The sequence below is a fragment of the Pezoporus wallicus genome, unplaced genomic scaffold (genome assembly GCF_028554395.1).
Source record: "Pezoporus wallicus isolate ANWC-B61680 ecotype Strahan unplaced genomic scaffold, APGP_CSIRO_Pwel_v1 contig_6484, whole genome shotgun sequence".
Taxonomy (NCBI): Eukaryota; Metazoa; Chordata; class Aves; order Psittaciformes; family Psittacidae; genus Pezoporus; species Pezoporus wallicus.
Genome location: NW_026638903.1, coordinates 1,732,911 through 1,754,473, shown reverse-complemented (window position 1 = coordinate 1,754,473; position 21,563 = coordinate 1,732,911). Strand labels below are relative to the sequence as shown.

Here is a 21,563-nt window from a genome sequence, read left to right as displayed (position 1 = left end):
GAGCTTACCTGGTCTCTTAGACTGTGAACACTATTAGCATTACAGATGTCAAAGGCAGAATTCTGAAACTAGCCATAAGTAAGAAAGCCAGTATAGTTTCACTGTGCTGCTTGCTATGCATGTGTCCTTTGTATAATAGTTATGTATATTAATGAAGATTATGCTAACTTTTTGTCTTCCACAATGATTCTTGTAGTAGGATTAGTAGAATACTGAAGACAAAACTAGAAGGATGGGACCTTGTGATGTTGATTTATCATTTTATGTTTGCATAGGGAAATGGGGGAGTGGTGTTGAAAATCAATTCTGGACTTTGTTTCTGAAGACAACCTACTTACCAAATCATGTGCTGCTGTCATTACTGTTTTTTTGAGAGTGAGAAACAAATGCTGATGCAAGCTTGGGAAGGATTTGAGCTGTAATAAAGCTTGGAATATTATAAAGTTTCTTCATAATACTGTTCTTAATGTGACTTCTCTGCCTTTCCTTAGCAGTGAAGGAGACTGTCTCTGAGAATGATCTCTATGGGAGACTTTTTATAAACAGAGTTTTCCATATCACTGCAGACAAGATGTTTGAAATCCTTTTCACCAATTCTCACTTCATGCAGAGGTTTCTCAGTTCCAGGAGTATAGTAGGTAATGCACTCTTCTCCTTTCTGTCTGTGTTGCAAACTATCCTGAAAATTTCGAACTCTGAGAAATTATATAGGGCTAAGTTGAATTCTAAGGTTCTCATTGCTTAAAAAGAATTTTGAAGCTTTGAAGCTTTACTATGAGAGAGGATATTTAAAGCTAGCCTGTTGTTTCCATAGATTTGTAGATCAGTTATACTTCAATGTAAAATCCTCATTTCAGTGTACCACAAAACTGCACCTTAATGGCTGAATTTGGGTTAGGCTTTTAAAGTGATGCAATCTGTGGGGTATTTCTGATTATGTTGTGTTCCAGAAATAGTGAAACATGCACAGCTGGCGCAGGGGCAAGATATTTGTATCCTCCTAAAAGATACTCACAGGCTTTAATTTTCTGGATGAGTAAACTTTATTCATTGATATCATATGAACAGAAATAAAGTCAAAAAGGGTAATAATATTTATTCAGTGTCAGCTTGGCAGGCAAAGTGGCAAAAGTGACATATTTTCATTTAATTGCTTACTCTTCTCCCACCCTCAAGTCTCTTTCAGTAGACCCAGGTTCAGCCCCTTAGTACTTCACCTTTGTTCATCAGTGAACTAGAGTTTTCACTTTTCCTGAAAAAAACACACCCATTTGGAATCTGTTTTCTGTCTCTCTCCCCACTACTGTTCTTAAATTGTTAAGATGTGAAAAAGCAGAGATAATGCTTTTTAGGTAATCTACATGTGAGGTTTTGCATAATTTCTCATCTAGATGCAGTATCAACCCCTTGGAATAGAGATTCCAATGGCAATCAGTTGAGGACTTTGACGTACACTGTAACAATTAACAATCCACTTTGTGGGAAGTTCACAACTGCAACTGAAAAGCAGGTACTGTGTGCATGTGTGTATCTTTCTGATGCCCTTTAATGCAGGGGAGAGGTCAGATGTACAGCCTGTTGGAGATCTGACCAAGGTTTAGAGTTCAGTGAGCTGCAGTGCATCTGCAATTTAAAGGTAGCATCTCTAAGGTAGATTGCTGACTCTCACCATTAGTGAGTAAATGCTGATGAAATCAGAGAGGCTTTCTGCCTTTGCAGATGGCTGTAAGCTTCTGCCACAGACTTTGTGGGCAGAAATATTAGCATCTCTTATGAATTTAGGGGTGAAAAGATGCAATGAAATGCTTTCAGTGTCTACTTACGGGCTCTCCAGGAGAGATGGAAAGAGTCTAGCAAAGGGCCACTAAGATGATTAAGGAAATGGAGCATCTCACGGGAAACAAATGAGAGCTGGGACTGTTAAGCCTGGAGAAGGCTCAGGGATGATCTTACAATGTGTCTGTAAGTATCTGAAGGGAGAGTGAGGGTGACAGAGCACTGGAATAGGTTGTCCATTGAGGTTGTGGCATCTTCTCCCCTGGAGATACTGGAAAGCCTGGTCCTGGGCAACCAGCTCTAGATGGCCCTTCTTGAGCAGGGTCCTTGGACAAGATAACCACCAGAGGTGTCTTCCAATCTCAAGCATTCTGTAATTATGCTTTGAGAAAGGTCTCATAGATCAGTCTCAAAGAGCAGCTGTGGTTGCGAGTCAGTGGCCAGCCTTGCATCTGGTACTTGAAATGGCAGTGGGGAAATACTGTTGCACAGGGAGGCATCTTCTCTTTCCCACCCCATCTATACTTGCCATTAGTAACTTTTTTATTCTGGGTGTTCAGGCTCTCTCCCTGCTCTAGTTCACTTGAAGTTGTTGATCTAACCTAAGGAATTCAGGCTGAAAGGGGGGGTGGGGGGGTGGGTGTGGTGGTGGTGAGAAGCCAAACAGGTACCATGAATATACCTTCTTATTTTCTTTTACCGTAGATCCTGCATAAGCAAAGCCAGAAAGGTCAATCTTACCAAGTGGATGCTGAGGTGCTGACCCATGATGTCCCCTACCACGATTATTTCTACACTGTGAATAGATACTGCATCAGCCGCACATCCAATCACAAGTGTCGATTACGGTGAGCCTGAGTGGTGCACAGTGGGAGGGGAGAAGCTGAGGCAGGTATGTTACAGGTTGATGAAGTGTGCTTCTCTAAAGATCTGCCATCAGCATAGAGGAGGTCAGCTTCTCTTGAAATTAGGGATCTCTTCTGAAAAATAAGCTTGGTTTATTTCTTGTCACATGTATGCTGTATTTAGATTTCATTAATGCAGTGAGAAATGAACTCTTACTTTGACTCTGAGGTATGGATCTCATCTCCAAGGCTGAACTGGGCTCTGAGCGGCCTTGAATTTTTAAGTGCACCTGTGTGAGTGGGGAAAAATTGAAACTATGATGTTTTATTACAGAGTTTCCCAGATATCCTTGCTAAGGGCCTGCAGAGGGGACAGTTTCATAAGAAGGTACAGAGAAGATGGAAATGTACCTACTTTTGAAGGGAGGGTGCTTAAGTGAATCAGACTTCATTATTAAGCGCTACCTAGATATGGGAATCTAAAAAGGCACTTCTCTTTTCTCTCTCATGTGTTAAAAATGCGCTTAATGTGAAACTTGATCCCTTCAGATGCTTATGTGACTTTCTGACTATATTATCATTTCTTGTACTGCCTCTGTTTTATCTCAAACTTCATCAGTCCCCAGGAAAGGTAAGGAAGCCTGAATTTTGTTCTGGCTTCTCTCAGGCTATAAACGCGTTGAAGGCTCGCTCTCTACTGGGAGAAGAAAGGTCCTGTTCTGAATGATTTTTTTTTTTTTTTTATATATATTTTTCATGAGACCCTCTTCCTCTGAGGGCTGTGGTTTTTTTATCTGAGACACATGGCAATCCCAGGGTAAGACCAAAAACCTAGATTTCAATATGGTGCACAGAGCATGCGTGTATAGAACAGAAGGTGCGTGGTGGTGTTACAGCTGGCTTTATTATACTGTGTTTAAAATGGCTCAGAAATACTATTTGAAAGAAGCTGTTCTATTAGACTAGAAACACAGTGGGCTTACATTGATTTGGGTAATTATTTGCAAGCATTGAAAAAAGTATGTTCTTGACTTAAAGAGTTCAAAATCACAGCCTACCCTTTTGTCCTTTGTGAACAGCTTTGGGATTCATTCAGTTCTTAAAAGCAACACTCTGAAGGAATCTATGCCATTTCTATTCTGGAAGCATTATTGATTAGCTTGACCTGGGGAATGCAAAGCAGGAATGTCACTTCCCTTCTGTCGTACAGAAAGACAGATTTTAGTTTTGGGGTAGGATCTGAGTACTCGGCACATAAGTGGTGATGATGAATTTTAGCTGCTGCCATTGCACTGCTCATATAATACATATGTATACACATACAGAATAAATTCAGGACTTCATGATCTGAAAGCCTCAAGCCTATTTTGAATGTGCGTTAAAATGTGATCACTTCAGAGGAGAGAAATTCTCTGCTAGTCTGAAGGAATGCACTTCAAAATGTTTCTTGTAATATGGACATTCAGATCTGAGTCTTTAGCTAGATATGTGCTCTTTGGTACTGTCTGTCTTACTTCAGTGTAGGTGCTGTGCAGGTGGAAAGCCAAGGCAATTGCAGTTAGTATTTCAGATTATGGACAAAAGCTAGAGGCCTGCTTCTGATAAGAGATTTCTATCACTGTGCTACCCAGAAGAGCACTCTTTCACTATTGTATTCTGTTTATTAGGGTTTCTGCAGAAGTGAAGTACAAAAAACAGCCTTGGGGCCTTGTCAAGTCTGTAATTGAGAAGAATACCTGGGGAGGTATACAGGAAAACTTCAAACAACTTGGTGAGGCATTTTCTTTGTGCTGGAGTAAAGTGGCTACCTTTCCTATGTATGTTTTCATGTCTGTCAAACTTGATTCTTTAAAGAATTGCTTGAAAAGAAGGCAACACCAAAGGAATCTCGAAGTCAGAAGTTCCTGTAGTCCACATGTCTGCCAGTTCCAGGGTATAAAAGAAGCCTTGTGGCTCAATGCTAACAAAAGGCTTGTGTGTATCTTGTTATAATAGCTTTCTGAAGGAAAAATGAGGAGCAGCAGAAAAGCTGTTACTCACAACTGTGTGTATCTGTCTTTTAAATACTTCCTTGACTGTGGGTATGAGAAGAGAAGCAGTAGCACTCCTCAGGCTCCTTGGCTATGTCTGTTACCAGTCTGGCCGGCCATAGCTGCAGGCTCAGAGCCTAACAGAATTCCTACTCTCAGTCTAGCAGTGTCTTGAAGTGCTCTTCCAACTGCTGTAGAACATATCATTAAACAATCGTGCATAGGCAAAACGTACACCATACCTGAAAAGTGTACTAAGTGCCCTCTAGCAAATAGAACAAGTGGTACAGGTCAAGGTGTATTTTATGTCAATTACCTGCTTTTATGTCTGTTTAATAGAAGGTGCAGTTACTCCTCTCACTGCCATCCTGCATATCTCACAATTGTGCTAGGCTTTTCGGCTCTCCATTTGAAAGTTGGGTAACTGTTGTTTTCCTACTGCAGAATCAGATCTCCTAATGGAGGAATATGCAATTAATCAGTCCATAGAAGACACTGGAAAATTAGTTGCCCTGAGACGAAGACGACGCACTTTACACCGGAGTCTGGCAGAATCGCTTCCCAAACGTTCTTCCCAGCACTCCTCTGGTGACATGGGAGTACAGTCCCAGAGCAGCATAGTAGGTAGGAATATTTATATCAAGTGTTTTCCAGAAGGTGTATTCCAGAAAACTGACTCTTAGAATAGTGCAAAAGTAACACTTGTGTATATGCTACTTTCACTGTCTATGCTTTAGTATGCTTAAGCCTGCATAAAATAGATTTGGAGCATGCATAATTACTTATGATGAGTATCTCATGAATACAAACCTAATCTCACCTTCTGTTTCTAAAACAAACAAAAAAAACCCCATCCAATACCTGAAATGTCTACACTGTACCTGTATAGGATTGAAAATCAACTGGGATCAGAAAGTAATTCAGTATGACTTATGTAAAATTGGTGAAAATTTGCTTTATTTCTTCAGATAACTGCATACCCAAGTCATGAGTTGGTTAAACTTGGTCTTTCAACTCTTGGCCCTGTGATCTTGGTTTTGGTTGGGTTTTGTTTGTTTTTTTTTTTTATATTCAGGAGTCTAAGTCTATTTATTACGCCAAAGAGGGGAGATTTGGGTTTGATATAAGGAAGAAGTTGTGAGGCACTGGATCAGGTTGGCCAAGGAAGCTGTGGCTGCAAATCCCTGACAGTGTTCAAGGACAGGTTGGACAGGGCCTTGAGCAACCTGGTCTAGTGGAAGGTGTTCCTGCTTGTGGTGGGGGGTTGGAACTAGATGTTAAGGTCCTTTCCAACCCAAACCATTCTGTGATTCTATTTCCCACCTGCTTCTGTAATTCCTGGATCACTGAAGCATTTCTTGGAGTTCCACTGTCCTTAGGCACCACAAACTTGGCTGTTAGCACATATAATATTAGCTATACTTACAGAGATGAGGAGCATCTGTGCTCTGATGTGTAGCAGAGAATGGTGGATGTCCTGGGTTCAGCAGTAGCAGTCATGTTTTTCCTTTGTGTTAACTGGTGCAGTGCTGTGTTTTGACTTCTAGCTTGAGAACAGTGTTGGTGAAGCCGATGTTTTCGGTTGTTGCTAAATGATGTTTACCCTGACCAAGGACTCTGTGAGGCTCATGCTCTGCCAGGGAGGAGGGGAAGCTGTGAGGAAGCAGAGACGGGGCGTCTGACCCGGGCTAGCCGGGGAGGTATTCCATACCACAGCACGTCATGCCCGGGGTGGGGGGGGGTAACTGGGAGTTACCCGGAAGGACAGGGGCTTCCGGGTGGAACTCGTCTTCCCTGCTGGTGGTATCGTATTCTCTTCCCTTGTTATTTTCCCTTATCATTGTTTTAGCTGATAGTAGCGGTGGTGATTTGTTGCTGGACTGTTCTTGTCTCAACCCGTAGGAGTTGCACTCTCTCGATCCTCCTCCCCGTTCCTCCGGGAGCGGGGAAGGGGAGAGCCCTGGTGCGGAGGGGGGGGGGGGGGGGGGGAGACGGACACGGACCTCGATTGTTGTCAGCTCGGCACCACTCACTGGGAGTGAGTGAACAAGTTACCTGACTGGGTTTAAACCACGACAGTCTCCAGGTCACCAGCGACTGGCCCTGACTTCCCTCCAGCCATCATCCCAACAGAGAATGAACTTTGAACATCATGGACCGAATGGACTCTGCAGCATTATAGGGATTGGTCCATGCACTAAGAAAATGATCTTTTCCTCTTGGTCTGTATGTATATGGATGTATATATGTGGGAGAGCGATGGTGTATTGAAAATGTGGGATCTGAGCACGACGTGAATGGTATGGAATAAGGGGTGGATATAAAGGTGGTGACCACACTGGGAACATAAGCCAGATCAGTTTCATGATCAATGATTCTATTGTATTACAAGTCATTACCATAAAGTACAATGGGATAAAAACCTTAGCCCAAGCCCCACACTTGAAAAACACTAATACAGCAAATACCGGATGGACATAAGATATGATATACTGAAACTGTGAGATCAATAAATCAGCATTGTGACGAGTGACTACCAATCCAGTCAGATCTGTTCCGTGTCCGTCTCCCCCTGCCCCGCACCAGGGCTCTCCCCTTCCCCGCTCCCGGAGGAACGGGGAGGAGGATCGAGAGAGTGCAACTCCTATGGGTTGAGACAAGAACAGTCCAGCATCAAATCACCACCGCTACTATCAGCTAAAACAATGATAAGGGAAAATAACAAGGGAAGAGAATACGATACCACCGGCCAAGAAAGCGAGTTCCACCTGGAAGCCCCTGTCCTTCCGGGTAACTCCCAGTTACCCCCCCCACCCCGGGCATGACGTGCTGTGGTATGGAATACCTCCCCGGCTAGCCCGGGTCAGACGCCCCATCTCTGCTTCCTCACAGCTTCCCCTCCTCCCTGGCAGAGCATGAGCCTCACAAAGTCCTTGGTCAGGGTAAACATCACTTAGCAACAACCGAAAACATCGGCTTCACCAACACTGTTCTCAAGCTAGAAGTCAAAACACAGCACTGCACCAGTTAACACAAAGGAAAAACATGACTGCTACTGCTGAACCCAGGACAGTGGATTTTGTGACACAAGTTGAATTGTACACAGTAAAGCAGCAGTAAGTGCCCTTTCCTAAAGAGGGGAGACAACACTGAGTATAGCAATGAGAGAATATTTAGATCAACAGCATGTGTAATGGACTCTTTACCTGAGTGAGATTACTTCCTGATTACTTAATTTTGCTACTGCTGCTCCACCTCTTCAGGTGAGTGTGTGTGTCTCAGCTTTTGTGCATGCCTTTTGTCCATGGCAGCAAATATGAGTGTAAGGAACTCATGTTCTTTACTATGTTCCATACTAAGTGTGTTTTAGGGAAACAGGAAATTACGTTTAAAGATTGGCCTGCCCATGGTGGGAGGGATAACTCAATTTGGAGAGGACTGCCACACTCTCTCTCACTAGTGTCTGGTCCCTGTGGCTTGATGGCTAGCAGGTGTTCTTTTGAAAGGCTGCCTTCAAGCTGATATATAAACCAAGTCAATAAGGATGAGACAGATCGCAGGAGAATTTTATTTGACCCTGATTGTCAGACTAATGTGAGGAGAGCAAGCAAAAAAGAGCCAGTTTGCAGCCTGTATCTGCTTGTGTGTGCCTAGCAGCACGTGTGAGTGTTACTAATGGATGGACTGTAGGCTTCTCAGGCTATCTAGGTTTAATGTGAACATGCCCCAGTGCTGTGTTCTCTGGTTTACTGGGGTAGGGGGAAATCTTGAAGGAAGAGCCTTACCATCCAGCCAACTTGTCTGAGCTGACTGCAGAAATGCCTTAGTGAATGTTAGAGATGATCCTCTGCACCCACATGATCTGTTATTTTTTTCCATCAGAAGCTGTTGAGCTATTCTGTGTGAAATGCTGGGCACTGACATGTATCTGCAGGCATCCTTTAGGAATGTTCTTCGCTGCTTTTTAACCTCCTTCTCTTCCATGCCTTATAGGAAGGAAAAGAGATGCTGTAAGTAGGACCACCACCATCATTGTAGTAATGAGTGTCTTGTAAGTACTCATTTGCATTAAAATGTGGCTTGACTCAAGTTCATCTTGGTCTTTATTTGTATTTGTCTGTACCTCACTTGTACGTTAACATTGCACGTAGCATGATAATTTGAATGGAGCACTCGGGTATAGGAGAGAAATGAATTGTCTTAAGTGACACAAGGAATGAAAATGCTGACTTGCCAAACTAATCTACCTTGCAGGTTTACTTAGGTCTAATCCTAAAAAAAACCCAAGAAGTCTAGAATTTACTCATTCCTAATCTTAAAAGATCCAGGAGACACTGTTGTCATTCTTACTAGTTGCCATTACACAGCTTAATGCTACTTGGCTAAGAATTCTTTGGACAGATCTTTACTTTCAGTATAGTGCTGCCCCCACACCTTTTTTGGTTCTTAGAAGGTTTCTCTTTTCTTACCTGTTTTTAGCCAAGATCTTGTTTCTGTAGCATTGCAACTGAAGTTGTTACAGGACTTCATTTTTGTTCTCTTCTCTCTACAGCTTGCTGCTCTTGGTCTTGCTGAATATAACACTGTTTCTCAAACTGTCAAAGATAGAGCATGCAGCTCAGTCCCTCTACCATGTCCAGCTTCAGGAAGAAAGCTCTTTGAAGTAAGTTGCATTCACAGTCTTTGCTTTCTTCCCAGCTTATGTGAGGATTTGATCTAAAGAAATAAATTTTAAGCAATGAAACTCAGCAGTGAATTTTCAAAAGCTGCTGGTGCTTCCTGCTTTTCTGTGGTGTGTGCTGATATCCAGTGACATGTCTGACTGCATCTTGCAGTAATAAATTTCTCCTTTGGCAAGTTGTTTTTTGGGGAGTGTTAACCTTAGCTTGCATTTATCACCCTGCTGTGTGACTCATCTGAGAATGTCATAGTGCTGATCACAGAACCAAAGTGCTCGCTTCATCGTGTGTGAACTGGCATGATCTCAAATTTAACACTAAAGATTCACTTTAGCTTTTTAGTCTCTTTCTGTGAGTCTCCTGCTAAACCTCCTTTTCCCCTCAAACTTCCATGTTAGGTGTCTTTTGTGTTCAGGCATATAGAAGAGGCTCCAATGTTGCTTCCTCTCTTGAATATGATATCAGCAAACAAGTTGAAAAAATGTAACTTGATTCCTAGTATGGAAGCAGTGTGGTGACCTCTTGTAATAATCACTTGGAACTCATTAAAGTGACTTCATAGGAAAGACCATGTCCTGTGAAGTGTGTGAACTTGCATTATAGACATAATGTGAGGACATTTGGTTTTGGTGGATGTTGTCTGTGAAGGTTTGAGGCAGCATCTCCAAGGCAAGAGGGACTGAAACTCAATTGCAAGCAGCTTTTTAAGTGGCTTTTGGAAAAGGATGCTTTTAGCAGTGGCAGAGCAATCGTCACAAAGAGCAGTGGCTTTTAAAAAGGCATGGGAGGTGCTTGTTTCATATTTCTGGTTTAATCTCAATCTCTTTCAGCATATCCCCAGAAATGGTATCAAAAGAGGAGATCCCTCAGTACGATAAGGAACAGGTTAAACATGTGAAGGGAGTTCTAAGAGACTCAATTGAAATGCTTGAGCAGGTATGTCTGCCAGTCTTTCCTGGTGATACTTGTGTTTCTCAACACCTCAAGTATTATGAGATGTGTTGATGCAGTTCTGAATAATGACAAAGCAAAGACAACAGTAATTCAAAATACCCTCTTTTCTAAGAAGACTCAAACCATAACATTAAGTAGTTGGTCACCTTGTTATGGGGTTTCTTCATTCAGGTTTATCCTGGCTTTGCTCCCCATTAATATTCTAGATACTGGTAAGAGCTTCATTTAGCTTTGGTATCACAGGGCCACCTAATCTCCAGTGAAAAATGTTTCTGAGAGGCTCCACAACTGTGGAGTTAATCCTTCTCAATAACTGACATTTCCAGGCTCTTAAATACTGCAAGCACTAAAAAAATTGCAAGGTTGCTGAATGCTGTTGTATCTCTCTGATCCTGAAGTCCAGGACTCGTAAACCCCTAGGCTGAGATTTCAACTCAGTAAGTGAAGGACAGTAAATTTGTACTTTGGTACTTTGTTTTTTACTTATGCATGTTCTGATTCTAAGTTCTTTTAGTAAATCTTAAAATGTGACAGAACAAATTACTAGATTACGAAAGCTGGGATGGAGTTCACATGTACCTCTATCCATCATCAGTTTGCGCTGTGTTCTCCCATGCACTAAAGGTAGAAAAAGAAGCCATTTTTTAATTCTCCTTGTTCAGAGGTGTCTTTGCACATGAAATTGTTCTTATCTATTAACTATTTTGATCACAGCTTGAAAAGGCTTATGAGTGCTGGAAATGTCACAGTAGAAATAAATTTCATTCCCATGCCATTTTCATTTTCTTTGGTTACTACATGAACAATTCCGAATTCTGAAGTGTTAAGCTGCTTTTTGAACACACAGTGTAAAAAGAATACAAAAAAAAAAAAATCCTTAAAAGTGAGAATCCAACCACCAAGTAACACTTTAGTCTGGAAATCATGATGCATCTTAGTGCCTGTTACCTTGTGTTTTCTGAGGGTTGTCAATAATTTAAACATATTTTGTGCAGCAAAATGTACTGGGAGGGCCAGGTATTAAACATAAATTAATGCTTTGCTGCCACATTCTTTAGAGCATTTCTTATGAGCATTAACTGTGACTAAACATGAGTGGGGTGGCTTATGTTCTGCACTGGTGTCTGGTGAGGTGCTGAGACTTTATCATACTGGACTGTTAGTATTTATAAACTGCACAGAGTTAGGGAGAGCACAGTAAGCCAACTGTTTATAGAAACAGGGAGGAGGAAATTGCATGAAATCTTTCAAAGAAAAGGAGGGAGACATTATTTTCTTGATAGCACTCACCCATGCAGAAGACTAACTTAAGTAATTGGGGGGGCTGTGATGGTTGTATCTCCACAGCTAAAGAGCTCCCTTTCCGTGCTCCAAAGAAGCTTTGACCACTTGAACAGGACACAGAACAGCAAGACTGAGAGTTAATACCCCCATCAGCTTTCTATTCAGGACGTCGGAAGAACAGATGTGTGTGTGTGTGTGTGTGTGTATGTGTGAGGCCTTACAAGGTAGGGATTGCAAATGTTACCTTTGGACTCTTTATTATTTGGCTGAAAAGGTGCACAGAATAAAGGTTTCTGGAAGAAGTTCTGCATTCCTGTAGCCTGGCGACCTGTCTCTCCTGCCAGCCCTCTATCACAGGGTAAGCACAGAGCTCTCGGATTGCATGGTGAGTGAGTGAGGGCAGTGGTACTGCCGGTTACCGGATCTGCAGACTTTGGAGGAGGAGAGAGCTGGGCTCCCTTTAATGAAATCACAGCTTTTTATGCCAACTTAAAAAATGACCGTTGATGAAGAACTTTTTGAAGGAAAAAGAAAAACAGGTCGTGGTTTCACAGCCACAGGATCTCTGTGCTTTTTTTAGCCACAGGGCAAAGCAAGTCACAGTCTTGAAGGGTGAATATTTTTAAGATTAATTAACTAACAGGAAATGCTTGATAATCTCTCGCATACCGTGAGCTTTGGCAGTCTGCCTTCTGCCATATGTTTCTAGTTCTCCCAGAGAAATTTCAGCCCTCGGTATTTTCCCTCCAAGAGCTGCTCTTCAGCTCTTCCACATGGTTTGTGCCCACTGGTGATGAAACACCTTTTCCTTGGGCTGGTAAAAAGAAGGGAGCTGAAAATTGAAAATGCAAGCCAGGGAGGCAGCAGCATCCCTCTGAGCTCAGACTCGTTTTAGGGCAGTGCTGGGTGGTGTGGTGCTCAGTCTGTCTTGCAATGGTGCAAACAGCTGAGTTCTGCCTGCAACCTGGGGTGTAGCACTGGCAGATTTTAGCAAGTCCTCCCTCACTTGGAACTGGGGGAACTTCAGAGTAAAAAGATGGATTTTCTCACTCTGAATGAGAAGGTCCTACTTTGCCCATGTATATAGCATGAAGGGGAGTGAAAGAAATGCACTGTAGTCCAGAAGCAGAAAAAATTAGAAGCAAAGACACCTAGTTCTCAACCAGTAGAGATGGGTAGCCTGGTGCAGGAGGTAAGTTGTTGAAGGAAGGGAGTAAAAGCCACAGTGCTACTGGTTGTACATCATTCAGGACTATCACCTGGGCATTCTCTTAATACCTGTTTGACGTGATTTCCTACTCACTAGTCATGGGACTAGCCCAGGATTCAGCACAGACAAAACAGAGCTGTGGTGCTACTGTTCTGATAATTTGGAGACCTTACTGGTGATTTTCCCAGCAGCTGAAGGCATACATCCAGGAAAGCAACCTATCCACAGGCTTCATGGGCCTTTTTCTACCACCTTCTCCAGAAAGAGTGTCTCCACCAGGGATGCACTGGGCCCAGTGTGGGTGGATAGCCTGCTGTATGCCCATGAACTTGGAAGCTGTAATTTCCATCCATATACCCTGAGCTTCCCCATAGGGGCACTTTGTTATGGTGTTAGTTGCAAAGATTAACAGTTTTTACGTGTCAAAGGAGAGAAAGAATGGGTCTGGTGCAACACCAGATACTGGTAAGTTCTGCAGGTGTGTGGCTCAGGTAATCAAATGCACTTGGCACAAACAGTGCAAGGAAATAAATGACTGAACTTGGATGTTTGGGATCCTCTGATGAAACCATAACATTCGCCCAGTAGCTTCCCCACATGTTTGGAAGTCTCTGAGATGGATCATGCTCTAAAGTGGGGGGGGGGGGGCATAAAAAGAAGGAAAGCTTTAATTCCCATCAAACGGCTGTTACCCTCTCAGGAGCAGGGCCCGGCGCTAAGCGTGGCTGCGGGCACGCGTTCCGAGCCGCCACCTGTTGCACTGCCCCTTTAAGGCAGGTGCCCTCGCGTCACGGCCAGCCCCGCCTCTCGGGGGCAGGCATTGGGTTGTTCCGCCGTCAGGTGGATGGGGGGCTCCTACCCGCCCCCTGCTCGCACACCTCTGCTCGGGGCGGGGGCGGCCCACGGCTGCCAATGGCGGCCGGGCTCGGCCGAAGGGGGCGGGCCCGCTGTGGAGAAGGCGGTGGCGGGCGCGAGGCACCTGCGGCCGGGCGGGTAGGCGGGGCGGCGGCTGAAGCTGAGGGAGGGCGGTGGGGAAGGGCGCGGCGCGGCAATGGAGGAGCCCCTCTGCTGCTGCGAGTACGTGGACCGGCGGGGCCGGAGGAACCACCTGGCGGCGTGCTGCTGCGACTGCGAGGACCTGGACGAGGGCTGCGAGAGGTAACGGCTCCGCCGCCCCCGACACACCGCCCGGCTGCGAGACCCCCGCCCAGCGGCCGCCCGCAGGGGCTCTGTGTGTCCCCCGTGGGCAGCCGGTACCCTCTTGGATGAGTGGAGTTGGGGGGGAGCGGAGCAGCGCCCCGCTTCTCGGGAAACTTGACCGGGAAGAGAGAAGGGGTCGGCGGGCGGGCTGGGTGCCTCGGGGCGGGAGGATGCAGCGGCAGGGTCTCGGGTGCGGGGTGGCTCCCCGTCCGCTATCCGGGCTAGCTTGTGCTTCCCCCTAACAGGTGGCTGACATGCAGGTCCCTGCCCCCCGGCGCTCTGGGGAGAATTGCCGACACCGTGGCGGACCGGGTGCGGGTGCCCTGGTTCGCAGGGGCCGTGAAGATCAACGTCAGCCTTGTGCCGCCGCTCGTCCTGCTGCCCGTCTTCCTCCACGTTGCCGCCCTACACTTCCTGCTGGGGCTGGTCGTCCTGACGTCCCTGCCCGTCGTGGTGCTGTGGTATTACTACCTCACCCACAGGAGGAAGGAGCGGACTCTCTTCTTCTTGAGCCTGGGGCTCTTCTCCTTGGGCTACATGTACTATGTGTTTCTCCAGGAGGTGGTTCCGCGAGGCCACGTGGGGTATTCCCAAGTGGTTGCTCTCACGTGCGGGTTAATTCTTATGCTTACAGCCCTGTCTCGAGCCAAGACAGACCCTGGCTACCTTCCCATCCCAGCAAGCGGCGAAAAGGCATTGCACCAGGGTTTGCCCAGCAAGAGTGTTAGAGGGAGGTCCAATGGGCTCCATGCGTCGGGAGCTGCCAGTGGCCGTGCTGCGAATGGTGAAGCTCAGGGCTATTCCCGGATGTCAGCTGAGGAGCCAGAAGGTGTGAAAAAGGACTGGTGTGCTAGATGCCAGCTGGTTAGACCCGCCCGAGCAGGGCATTGCCGGCTTTGTGGCAGGTGTGTGAGGAGGCTGGACCACCACTGTGTCTGGTAGGTTTTGCACTGCTGAGCCTATATGTGTTCTCTCTCATTTTGTTTCCCCCCTTTTTAAGTTGGTTTCTTTTTTACAGCTCTTCTCGGGGTTATTTACGTGGAAGACATGCTAATGTACTGTAATGCCAGTACATTTGATTTACCAGTTGTAGGTTGGGTTGACCTGATAGCTGATAACTTCTACAGCATTCAGAATTCCTTCAGAATTGCCTTTGGTTCTCTACCGTTTTTCATCTGGGCTTTCAGGTTTGGTAGTTTTAGATTTGGCCTGTGGAACACTACCAGTCCTGAAATTAACTTGCATTAGTGCTCTTCTAGGCAAGGGAACCCCAAGCTGCCTGTGTGTATGCTGTACTGGAGCCAAAGAGCAGTAACGTATGATGTGTCTTAGCAAAGGTTACTACACTTGCTAAAAGCTTGAGATAAACGGTCTACCACTGTTACCCTACTGGTCTCTTGACTTGTACCTATAACCTTTCTATAAAAAGCTATAAAGCTTCTTTAAACATGTTTCAAAGTTCTTAGCTGGTATTGTATAGGAGCACCTTGGAAATTAGGATCTCTGACAGCTGGGGGAGGGAGGAAGAAAGAGAAAACAGTTTATTTTCCCTTTAAGCAAAGTAATCTTCTCTTTCCTTTTGGAGGATTAACAGCTGTGTAGGGGAGCGGAACCACCAAGCATTCATACTTGCCCTCTCCTTCTTCATGCTCACCTCTGTGTATGGGATTACGCTGACCCTCCACACCATTTGTAGGGGCCGAACTCCATTTGTGGCATTGTTCTACTGCCCTGGGGCCTATTCTGACTACAGGTGAGATGTCTGTCTGGGAGAGAGATGGGCTGAGTGTGGGCTTGGTCAGGTATCTTATCCTCAAAGGAGAGAAGGCCTGTGCTCTAAGCCTGTGCTGTTGGCTATCAAATCTGATCAAAAAGTGCTCCCTAGAAAGCTCTGGAAGGCAGGGATGCATCACTGCTTTTGCTGAGGCAGGGAGCCTGAGACATGGAGAAAACTTGCCATTTATTTGGAAAAACAAAACAGAAAACATTGGGGGAGCTGGTATTTAAATTCTTTATTGTGTCCTGTATAGATACATCCTTAAATATGTTTGTCCCCCAAGTGCAGATAATGGTCTGACAGTCTAGAATACATGTGTAGTATCTCCCTGTCATCCCTCACTGTTTATCTAGTGACTGTCCCTCCAAATTACCTGCTTAGGACAGACAGCATTAATGTGCCTTGTCTGGTGGGGAGGATGGCGAGAAGCATTGGACATAAGTTCAGAGAGCAGTGCTACCACTGATGGGCAGAGCACACTAGCATGAGTGACTCCACCTTTCTCTACGCTCCATTTCACGATCTGTTGAGTGTGAGCATCGTTGTGTCCCCAAATAAGGATCAAGTGCCTTTACAACAGTAAGCGTAAAGAGCTAGGTTGTGCAATAGCAATGCAAAAGTAGCTCTGGTAGAGTTAAAGCTCTCATTAAGCAAGCAGTGAAGCTTTAATTTTGAGAGAGCCTGTAAGGATTATCTGATGAAAGCAGCAAAGTGAGATCACTGTGGCAGATGCAGATGGGGATTTGAAAGGATAGTGATTACTAGAGAAAGTCACTCTAAAGCAGCTGCTCCAAAACTAAATGGCTTCCTTCCCATCTTTTTCCCTGCTGCCAGCTCTGCTCTGTCGTTCACCTGTGTGTGGTACTGTGCCATTGTAACAGCTGGCATGGGATACATTCTCCTTATCCAGCTGTTGAACATCAGCTACAACGTGACTGAGAGGGAAGCTCGGCTGGCTCTGCGGGACAACACTGGGCGCAGGCTCCTGGGTGGTTTGGTGATAGACACTGGCCAGTATAATAGGGGTTTCCTATGCAACTGGGGACATTTCTTGAGCCTGGGGTCTTCTTCTCCACAGCGCTCTGCTGAAGACATTGTGTGATCCCATCTTTCTGCCGATGATGTTGACTGACTTTCTTTAGCCAGGAGAATGGCCCCTTCCACTATGACTCCCTATACTCTTCTTCGTGGTTGGTGTATGGGCTGCGTATCCCATCGCTGACAACATCAGAGGCTTTCCCAGGCAGAACGGGCTCTTCACGTGCTGTCAGCCAACAATAGTATGCAGAAAGCAGTAAGCCATATGCACAAATTTGAAGAGGAGGAGCCTGCTGCTTTTTTCCACTGTGAGGAACTTTGTGCAGCTCAGCTTATCAGGAAGAAGAGCACAAGGTTTTGAGAACTGGAATTTTCATTAGGTGTGAACCCTGGCATCAAGAGGAACCTGCTCTGGACTTCAGAGTGTGCACTGATTCCTGCAAAGGTTAAGGAATCCCTGGCTTGTGCCTACATGTGATGTTTCAGAGATGTCAGGAGACTGAATGTGAGAGATGGACCTCTCTGGTCCTTCCAAACAGAAGCAAGTCTGTTTGGCTAAAAGAGACTCTCTAGGCAGTCACTGAGCAGCTCCCTCCTCTCTGGTACATTTTTATCTTTATTTTCTATCTTCTATTCCATCCAGCTGTATACATGCTTGTATTAAGTGCCTTTGTGAGCAAAATATTCCTGTAGGGCTTTGTAAGACCCCTTCACCTTTCGATCCCTAAAGCTGTTATTCCATTCCCATCTGTCCAACTGGGTGAGAAGACACTGTCATCTTCGATCTCATCATTCTTCCTGCAGGCGGGGTCTGTGCTGTTTTGAAGCCTTGGCTCCTATCCCTTCAAGTGTTTCTGCACTGATTATGGATTGTGACATGAGACAGCAGGTAAATACACAAAGTAAAAAAGAGATGTTTTGAAGCAACATGGAACAGGGGATTCTAAGGGGAAAACAAGTACTGTCTGGTGTTACAGTAGCTTTATGGAAAGTATTTTTCTCTCTTTCTGTATGGGAGAAAGGAGTATGTGGGAGAGTAGACAGTTCTGCTAACAGCGTTTTTGGTCGGTAGAGTCTTGGTCTGTTGTGATCCTGTCTCCTCTTCACCAAGTCACTGTGGAGCTGCCTGACTGCAGATGTGTTTTCTCAAGCCAGGAAGTCAAGGAACACTTTGGCTTCTGCTTTTTCAGGGATAGGATGTGTTTGAGCTGTTTTTTAGGGTAGATGACCTGCACTGGCAGCTGAATGAATGTGTTAAATGTGCTCTGCAAGAATGCAACTTGTTCCTCATCAGCCTGCAACTGTATCATTGCCTGGACTTGAGCTTCAGCTGAAATAACAAGGTTTTGGTGGCAACTGGTTTTTGGGTTTTTTGTGGGTTTTGGTTTTTGTTGTTGCTTTTTGTTTTAAACCCTTTGTATATGTTGTTGGCCCTGCTGTTGTATGAAATACCTGTCTGGAAAAGACTGGGGCCACGGCACTAGAGTTACAGGCCTAAGTTCAGAAGCAGAGGAAAGGGCCTTGCTCTAGCTACTGATGGTTTTAGATGTGCATGCAGCATGCACAGATCATCCTTACCACTGACTCCCCTTGCATGGCAGGCAGCTGGGGGCTGTTGGCTTAGTGATGGAAATTCACTGTGCACTGCTGTGCATTATCTCTGAAGAATGGATGGATGGTGCATGGTGCCAAAAGGCAGCAGGGCTGGGAGTGTCCCTTGAGATCCCTGCCATATTGCTCCCGATTCTGTGTCCCAGTTTCAGGTGAAACCCATAGCCCTCTTTGTACTATTTGGTTTCCTTAGGCAGCACTTTTTATAACCAGCAGATAATTGAGGAGCAGCTGCACTTGAAATGAGGCTGTGTAGAAAGAGTTACCGACTTACTGAGTGTCCCTTATTTCCACTTACCTCTTTTCACCTAGTGAGCAATCTTTTATAAGGAAGTAAAAGGGACACCTCTCTTGCTTCCTGCATCTAACTGAACACACTAAGATATTTCTGACCACTTCCCTGGTCCTAATGTGAAGAAAAAGGCACCAGCTGGACTGTGCCAAGTGTTCCTCTGTGACCTGACTATGTGGAGCTTGGAGACTGCCTGTAGGAGTTTAAATTAATACAAAGACCATGTCTGCACATGAGTTGTCTGTAAATGCTTCCACTGCACATATACACATTTTGTGGTGCCTGCTGAGATGAACTGGAGCTTGGCAACCCTGGAGACAAGGATATGTGGGCTGGCATGTTTGTGGTCTTCTCTGATCTCATCTTCCTGGCATTTGGGAAGATTAAGGCAGAATGACCTCTTGGGCTGAACAAACACCTGCAGTGGAGGTAGCCAACCCCTCTGTCCCTGTGAGCTACATGTGTAGAAATCAGTCATACACCCATGAGCTGAATAAGCTCTGGGAGAATTTACAGGTTTGAAATAAGTGGTTTCTCTGGGCTGGGAGAAAGAGGAGGTTGCTTCCCTGGCAGCTCCTGAACAGTGTGCTCACTTTTTCCCACAGGTAGAGACCAGTTACTACTTTGCAGCCTGTCAGCGTAGGCTTGTCCCTTGTCTCTTAGTGAGCTCTAGCATGGGGGATTTCATCTGTACTGTTTACACTGAGACTCACTCAGTGGTGTTCTCCCAGGCAGCGTGGGCTTTGCAGCACAGTTCAGGAGCAAAGGACCTTGGACTAATGTAACCATTCCCCACCTTTGGTCAAGCCCGCTCCAGTACAGTGGGGGTAAATCCTAAAGTAAATGTGATTTATTTTTGCACTCCTTCCAGAAGGAACTGGAACCATTCAGGACACTAAAAGTGTTGCAAGACTGGATTATTATTTTTGGAGGAGAATGCAGTTCTGATTCCCCATTGAACAGGAAGTTCAGTGGCTGTAATGTGCATAGCAATGGTGATTCTTCTCTTTAAGGATGTGGCTTCTGTTCACAGTTCTGGCTTCTTCCTGAGATGATTTACCTTGTGAATGCCTTGGGATATAGGAAGCATAAAGCAACAGGATATCTAAAAGGCATCTAGAAGGGCGGATGAGCTTCAGATGCCTACTATTGGAGGTCTCCTTTTAACAGCCCTGAGAATTAGCAAGAAGCCTTTGAAGGGTAACACTCCCTTTTGCGCTTACAACAAGGGCAGACTGTTGTGATCTCTTGTGCACCAAAGGACAGTTTATTTTCTGTTATTGAGCTTGGTTTTGGCCACACTGGTAGAAAAACATTAAAACCTTGGCATAAAGAGTCAGTCCTGGGGTTCGCTGTGTTAGCAGCTGCCTGGATCCATACTGCCTGGTGTTGGAGCAGGCTGCATTTGACAGATGACTTTTGGGTCGTGTGTGGTCTTGAGGCAAGGATCAGCATCTCACCTGTAAAACTATATGCACATAGCTGGCAGTGTAGAAAGTCTTTCCTGCTTCTGACCATCTCTGGGCCCTCTCCTCACAGAGGGAAGGATTTTGGTATAGTTAACCTTGATGTTTCTCCACCCTGACTTGGAGATTAGTTTATCCTGCTTTAACCATGACCTCTTAAAAGGCATTTGTTGTTTCACAAATAGTGTGGATTTCTGCAGACCAGGGCAACTCTTCAGGGGACAGGCTTCCAATGTTGCCACTGTTGTAGTGTTAAATCCTCTGTGTCCAAATGCCAGCAGCCTACTGTTTGGTGACTAAGAAATGTGTACCATTAGATACACCCTGTAAAATGGTGGCTTGGCACTCTTTAACTGTCTTCTTCCATTGTGCTTTTTTGTAGGCAAGTCACAGGTCCCCACATTGACTGTTTCTCCATTTAACTTGTCCTGGAATGACAAAAGTCACTGGTGAGCCTGAGTTGTGCTGCTTGTGACTCCTAATCACATTCAGCCTTCATGCTATGATGGTGCTTTTTTTTTCCCCTTCAAAGTAGCTTGCTTTTAAGTGTCTTAATGAAACCATTTGCTGTAAAATTTCTTCTGAAGATAAAATGGATACTGCCTCACAGCCTAATGTCTTAATAATGTGCTTGAGTTATTTTTTTTCTTCTATATGAATGTATATTGCCTCATTAGGGCAGGGAGTGTGCGTGATTATGGATGTGTTTCCCTGTATTGCTTGCAGTGAAGAGTTTTACAGTTTCCCATGATTTTCCTCCACTGCTAGAATGTTTGTACAGCAGAAATCTGTGGATAGGTGAGGTACCTTCTGAAATGTGGGAACTCAGCCTCCCAAGATCTTGTTTTTATGGAGCTCTAACAATAATGTGAAGAATGATGGGCTCTGGAGGAAATGTCTACCTTGGAGAGTGGGGTATTTCATTTCGGTTTGGGTTGGGTTTTTTTCACCCTAAGTTTCAGCAAGAAACTTTATGAAACATTTGTGAGCATTGTTGAAAGGACTGGTGTGCGTATGTTTGTGTCCATTTTGTGTCGTGTTCAGTGTTTCCAAATGCAATTATGAATCAAAATAAATTACTGGAAATGATCTGTGTAGTGGCCTGTTGATTTATGCCAACACGCTCAGCCAGGTCAATGACCAAAAGCTTCCATCATCTCATGGCTATTTAGCTGTGAGCTGGACTTGGGAATAAGGGAGCCACAGGCTAAGGAGAAGCTAGGAAATAAGGTTTATTCCAGTTCTGCAAAAGTTGACCTTTGGGTTTGTTTGTGTTGGGATGAAACAGATGCCTGCAGGCAGTTCTCACCACCCTGGAAACTGTATCTGATCAGGTTCCTAGTCTTAGTCCAGTGTTCTGCTTTCCCTCCTACACCTGCCCACACAATACATCCAGAACCC

General features: G+C 45.0%; 2 protein-coding genes across 11 annotated transcripts in view; both read left to right on the top strand.

Annotated features, from left to right (window-relative positions):
• The window catches only part of GRAMD1C (GRAM domain containing 1C), a 63,240-nt gene extending 51,362 nt beyond the window's left edge, over positions 1–11,878 (top strand). For 6 of the 9 annotated variants that reach the window (XM_057413087.1, XM_057413092.1, XM_057413090.1 and 3 more), the window contains 9 exons: positions 492–638; positions 1,392–1,510; positions 2,482–2,624; positions 4,289–4,392; positions 5,096–5,275; positions 8,645–8,702; positions 9,204–9,314; positions 10,161–10,266; positions 11,632–11,878. In XM_057413087.1, the coding sequence (XP_057269070.1) occupies positions 492–638; positions 1,392–1,510; positions 2,482–2,624; positions 4,289–4,392; positions 5,096–5,275; positions 8,645–8,702; positions 9,204–9,314; positions 10,161–10,266; positions 11,632–11,709 (1,046 nt within the window). In that variant the 3' untranslated portion in view covers positions 11,710–11,878. Of the gene's footprint in view, positions 1–491; positions 639–1,391; positions 1,511–2,481; positions 2,625–4,288; positions 4,393–5,095; positions 5,276–8,533; positions 8,703–9,203; positions 9,315–10,160; positions 10,267–11,631 lie in introns of those variants that run through there. The other 3 variants (XR_008972614.1, XM_057413088.1, XM_057413093.1) reach the window with 3 other exon arrangements.
• Positions 11,879–13,780: 1,902 nt separating this feature from the next.
• Positions 13,781–21,251, top strand: ZDHHC23 (zinc finger DHHC-type palmitoyltransferase 23). Of its 2 annotated transcripts, none has more exons than XM_057413104.1 (4): positions 13,781–13,936; positions 14,224–14,916; positions 15,564–15,731; positions 20,545–21,251. In XM_057413104.1, exons 1-4 carry the CDS (start codon positions 13,830–13,832, stop codon positions 20,582–20,584), a joined length of 1,008 nt encoding a protein of 335 aa, XP_057269087.1. In that variant the 5' UTR covers positions 13,781–13,829; the 3' UTR covers positions 20,585–21,251. The 2 variants fall into 2 exon arrangements, with proteins under 2 accessions (XP_057269087.1, XP_057269086.1); XM_057413103.1 differs by lacking the exon at positions 20,545–21,251 and adding an exon at positions 16,590–17,309.
• Positions 21,252–21,563: the final 312 nt, after the last annotated feature.

Excerpts from the sequence above, each read along its gene's own strand:
- ZDHHC23 (XM_057413103.1), top strand. The coding sequence starts at position 13,830 with ATGGAGGAGCCCCTCTGCTGCTGCGAGTACGTGGACCGGCGGGGCCGG. Across the intron at positions 14,917-15,563 it reads CTGGACCACCACTGTGTCTG|GATTAACAGCTGTGTAGGGG; the intron begins GTAGGTTTTGCA and ends TTCCTTTTGGAG. Across the intron at positions 15,732-16,589 it reads GGGGCCTATTCTGACTACAG|CTCTGCTCTGTCGTTCACCT; the intron begins GTGAGATGTCTG and ends CCCTGCTGCCAG.